This window comes from Sesamum indicum, linkage group LG1 (genome assembly GCF_000512975.1).
Source record: "Sesamum indicum cultivar Zhongzhi No. 13 linkage group LG1, S_indicum_v1.0, whole genome shotgun sequence".
In the NCBI taxonomy this organism is placed as follows: domain Eukaryota; kingdom Viridiplantae; phylum Streptophyta; class Magnoliopsida; order Lamiales; family Pedaliaceae; genus Sesamum; species Sesamum indicum.
The window spans coordinates 15,654,340-15,659,891 of record NC_026145.1 but is presented as its reverse complement, the minus strand read 5'-3'; the positions used below and the strand labels follow the sequence as shown (position 1 = coordinate 15,659,891).

Below are 5,552 nucleotides of genomic sequence, written 5' to 3'. Positions count from 1 at the left end.
CATAATGGAAGAGGGGTCAAGTGCAAATGAAAAATTTTTAGAGGAGGTGTAAGTGTAACTTTGAAATCTTTTTGAAGGAAAATTATAATTTGTATTTTTAGAGAGGATTTAAGTGTAATGAATACTTAATTTTAACAGTTAAAAGTATCTGCATATAATACTGATAATTATCACCAAACACACAATCTAACCACTGTGATTCTTTGTTGACCAACATTTGCATTATTTTGCTGCTCAGTGTTTGTAAGACAAATTAAGGAGGCCCATACACACCCTTTTCCTTATCCATGACATTTCTAAGCTCCCTCCTCAGATATTTTCTCACATAGCAGTAGCACTATCACTCTCAAATCTTCTGCTTTCAGCCAAAATATCTTTATTCGTTCATCTTCTTCCTCACTGCACTCAAATCCTTGTATGCTGTGAATTTCCCTAATTATTCCATGGCTGCTCTATCAACTGCCCCTTTATGCCACTACAAACACAATCCCATTATAGATTTTAGTAATATCAGAAGTGATTCAAGAACTTTCACCATAGTTTCCTGCCAAAATCGAGATTCTAACAATGCGTTCAACACGAAGACAACCAAGGGGAGTAAGGAAGAAAAGGGGTCGCTCTTCCAGAGATCTTTTGGTGGTGTGGAGAAACTTGGGAAAGGGATCAAGGATAATTTGAGTCCAGAAAGGAAAGGGGACTGGAAGGACTTGGCACTGATGAGTCTGTCATTTGCTGTATATGTGTATATGTCACAGAAGATTGTTTGTGCTTACTGTGCATGGATGTCCATGCTTAGACAACCATGGTGATGATCCATCCACAGGGGGACGAATTATTTCTTGTCTTTTTTCGGGGAATAAGAAGATTTTGATGATGAATCATGCATGAGCTCTCATCAGTGTTCTTCTGTCTGAAGACTTTGTTTTTTGGTGTCAGGTAAACTAGGGTTGTATGGCATGTGTTTTGATTTGGATTGTATATTCTGAATAGTTTATTGATCAATGTAAGTATAAACTTCCGGAATATGTTTCTTTTTGTTTCTTGGTGTGTGAAAAATGAACAGAACAATGAAAAAATGTTGGACAATGAAGTTCTTGGAGACCATAAAGTTACATAACCTAGAAGCTAAATCTTGTTCTCTCCTCAGCATCCCTAAAGCCAGATTTCACAGGCATAGATCGCCATCTGCAGTGTCTGCCCAACAAATTGGCTTTAAGTTGCCTTGCTAGAAGAGAACGCTGTCTGCAGTCGTCTGGTCAACAATTTGGCTTCAAGTTGCCTTGCTAGAAGAGACCGCCGTCTGCAGTCATCTGGTCAACAATTTGGCTTCAAGTTGCCTTGTTAGCAGAGGTTTCCAAAACAACGCATTCTTCGACAATTTAGGCATATCTCAACTGGGACCTAGAACTGTAATCCGGTTTCAACAAATATGATAGGAAGAAAAAATTGGAATGCCAATCAGAAATAATTTGTGGACTCAGAACTTGAATCAGATCTTCGGACATCTGTAGCCACATAAAGCCAGCTGAAACTTCATCTCCAAAACCTTCAATTGCCATATAAAGTATAATTCAAGATGGTTGATGAGTAAGACAAAAATATTATTGGAGAAGTTCTAATATTAAGGAGTTGGATGATGAGTTGCAAGTAATGTGCACTTCACAAGTGGATCTCTCAACTTGAGTAACATCAATCAGCCTTCTGCCTCTGTCCCTTGAAAAGGCGATAAAATAATGACAACAACCATTGCCAAATTAAAATCAACCAATTTTTAGGCTTTGGTTTCGGATCAGGCCTTGCTCCAAATAATCCTTTGTAGAGCTCCTTCTGCTTCTGATATACAGCCTTTTCATGTTCTGCTAGGAGACGCAACTCTTTCGCTATTGCTTTGTCTTGTGGGGCATACTTGCGCGCCTTCAAGAAATCTTCACGAGCAGCATCTGTCTGCCCGAGTTCTGCTCTAGCTTTGCCACGTCTAAACAGTGCTTTGACATTGTGTTCATCCTCCACCAAAACCTACAGAGCATTATCCAGTCAGCTGCTTATTTCAAGAATTCTACTACGCTTTGTGTTTAACTTACTGATCCAAGATTTTGAAGTCTCAGTGCCAAATATCAGGTTAAATACGCTTAGAAAGCTAAGTGGCAATAACATTAAGAAGAAGATAAGCAAGCGCAAGCCATTTCTAGCCTAGATAAAACTTTTTGTTCGCACAGCTTTCATCACTTGCGTGCCAGCTGAAGATTTGTCTGAAACAATCAGCAAAGCAAAACATGCCAGGCAGCAGAATTGCATATTGTCCTATACTTGAGATTGATTTTTAATAGTCCAACAGCTAAGACAATTTTAAAAGCCACCAACCATCAGCCATGGGGTTTCATGACAGTGGCAAAATTTGGTACTCTTGGACTAAAGTGATACCTTGCTGAAGTAGAACATTCTGTATTAAGCTAGATACAGAAACAACAGGAAAGTTTAAACCAGAATATTTTAATATGCCCAAAAGACATCATGAAAACTGTGGAGGTGAGGGTAGGAATCAAGAGGAAGAAGTGGAAGCATCAACTGACGAAGCAACTCAGAAGGGTCTTTCAGATAGAAAACACACTTAAGTCATACATTTGACAAAACAGATTACTTACAATACCACAATGTGCAATCGCTTCATCATAGCGCTTGAGCTTTATCAGGCATGCTGCCATGTTGAGGTGACAAGGATTTTTTACTGACAAAGCCATATCTCGGTACTTCCCAAACAACTGGAACATGAAGTCATCTCCCATATACGCTATGGCCTGGAGCACATGACAATACATACTGAAGCAATGAAAAGAAAAGATAGTAAAACATACTGCTAGAGAGGAGTGGTTTGCTACCATTTCATACTGTTGCATTGCCTCCTCCAATTTTTCCTCCTTGAATAATGCATTCCCATCCATCTTTCTTCTATCTGCTGCACCGATTCTCTCCTCTACTGTCATGTCACTGCAAGCTTTTCCCTTTAAAAATTTTCAACCACTGAAATAGTCAACATCTTTGCATCAATTTAATCTATAACCAGTTCAAATACATAAGAAAGCATTTTTATGAGCCTAGGTGTAGAACACTCACTTCCTTAGTCTCGTCAAAACCAATCAGTTCAACTTCGTACACAATATCTGCCATTGGAGGAACATTTGGAAAAGAAAAACTTCCTTCTTTTCCATAGCCTAGTTCCCAACCAACATGTAGTAATGCGCGTTCACCAGATTTCATGCTAGAAATGCCAATGGCCAACCCGGTCATTTCTTTTTTCTCTGTAGTAAAGAATAGTTGGAACCTTGAGTCACATTTCCACAAAACAAGATCCACCAGTACACAAAAGCAAATTATGATTCAAAAGGCCAAGTGCCACCATGTAAGTAACTTGTGATTCAATAAGCAAAGTGCCACCATGTAAGTGAAGTTGTTTTACACGCTCCACAAAGACAAAATATAATTCTAGTTGCTGTTACAATGAATAGTTCATATCGTGGTTTCATAAGGTGCCATGGGAATAAAAGCATAGGACCCCTACAAGAAGTCATGACAAGGGTACCATTAGAACTAAAAAGTTCAACAAAGTCTTCAGGACATAACCTACAAATAAAAATAAAACAAAAGTGCAAGTTTCAAAAGGTCGAATTGGCAATAAAAGGACAATGAGGTTTTGGAAGAACAGAAAACCAGAGAAGTTAGCAGTTCCAGAGAAGATCTAGAATCCTAGACATTATAAGCCAAAATAATTGTTTGCAAAATCCTAGTAGAAACCTTTCCCCAGTACAAGCTCAAGGGGTTGTTGTTCATGCCATGTATCTTCGAACTTGTGTTGGGTGCTCTCTGTCCATGCCCTGTAATGCACTGCCAGACCAAAAATTTCAAAAATGAGAAAAGGACAAAAAGAAAAGAAAGGAAAATGTGGTTAGTTTTACATTTAAACATAGAATCATATAACAATACCATAATCCTTTCACAGAACAGCAAATATAGATTTCTGAACCAACTTTTTCCTGGAGGAGAGTGTTATCATGCTTAGATCAGAGGCCAGTTGATAATATATTTCATGGGCAACTTTAGAAGATCCATGAAGTAAAAGTGACAAGATTTTACTTTCAGGAAATTACATATGCTGTATCTGAACTGAAGAAATGATGTTTGGTTGCAATAGGGGAAATAAAATGAATGTCAGAGCAATATGGAAGACAAAGCATTTGAGTGATAAGAATTTTGGACTTGAACATTTGTAAACTACATCCAGAAGGTTGAAAGCAGGCCATAGTAACTTCAGCAGAAAGGTCACATATGCAACTTAGGAGTCAATCAGCTTTGACCACAGATCAAATTTCACAACTTTCAATTCAATGATTTGACATTTTGACCTCATCTCCTAAAGAAAACAAGTCGCAGCTATCAATATTTTAAACTGCAATTCTCTAACAGGCAACACAAAAATAAAGGCCTTGATTAACAATGACTCGAAAATATGGAACCAAGTTTCTTCCGAAACTGACATGTGTATATACTAGTACCTTGATTTTAAAATGTGAGTCTTATAGTTGAAAGGCATTCAAAAGTTCAAATTAGAGTTTTCTCAATGGACTTACAGAAGCAAGTCGAATATTTTGATGGCTTCTGACCATGGCCTTCCTTCATGATTTGCTTCTTAACTTTCTCATGGAGAACTTCAACTTCCGAATCTACTTTAGGAGGGCCTGTTTCATCTTGGGGAGGTTCTCCATGCACAACTGAGGCTCCTTCTGTGATAATATCATCATCGCCATCTCTATCTGCATAGAACATGTTTTATCACTTCATTCATTTTCTCATCACAAACTTCCAAACTTGAACAATTGATCCATGAATAAAGAAATATTTCACATGTGTTTTTTTGAAAACTATATTATATAGCTCGTATAAAGATTATCCACACAATCAATTAGAAAAAAAATATCTCATCACCTGAAGGAAAAGTAATATTAAGTAAAGCCACTGTTGTATCTCCGGAAACTAAAGACTTCCTCAATATCATAAGTAGGATGGATGGTAAACAACTAGCTATAATCATTACCAAATGTGTAGATATAATCAGTGACACTCCCTCAACATCGCAAGCAATACAAAGAAAAGCCGAAGGCGAATTATTTCCAGTTGTCAATCAGTTTCTCAGCTCATAAATCTTCAATCTTAAAGCACAAATCACACAACATAGATTAATCACCCATTCTTAAGGTATTATGTAGTCAGACAGAACCATAAACACAAAACCATAATTCTTCAAAATCACAGAGTTTTCAACACAATATCTAAGATAAAAGACACAGTCACCTGAAGGTGGCCTCCTCTGCTCCTCCAATTCCACCATTATTCAAATCCTTAGCGACTTCTTCAAAAAATAGGCTTATGAAAGAATCCTTCGCCAAATCTCCAGAACACTAGAACAAATCCAATAGACCAATAATTATGTCAGGTAGAGCAAGATTAGTTAACATTCCCTCCACGATTGCAACTGGGCACCACAATGACACTGATTTCAG

General features: G+C 37.6%; 1 protein-coding gene across 1 annotated transcript in view; it reads right to left on the bottom strand.

The window, feature by feature from the left end:
• Positions 979–5,552, bottom strand: part of LOC105169206 (peptidyl-prolyl cis-trans isomerase FKBP42) — a 5,058-nt gene continuing 484 nt past the window's right edge. The window contains exons 2-8 of the mRNA XM_011089552.2: positions 5,344–5,450; positions 4,623–4,805; positions 3,790–3,879; positions 3,112–3,296; positions 2,877–2,999; positions 2,643–2,795; positions 979–2,016 (exon numbers count right to left, since the gene is read on the bottom strand). Coding sequence (XP_011087854.1) covers positions 1,690–2,016; positions 2,643–2,795; positions 2,877–2,999; positions 3,112–3,296; positions 3,790–3,879; positions 4,623–4,805; positions 5,344–5,380 — 1,098 coding nt within the window. The 5' untranslated portion in view covers positions 5,381–5,450 and the 3' untranslated portion in view covers positions 979–1,689. The remainder of the gene's footprint in view (positions 2,017–2,642; positions 2,796–2,876; positions 3,000–3,111; positions 3,297–3,789; positions 3,880–4,622; positions 4,806–5,343; positions 5,451–5,552) is intronic.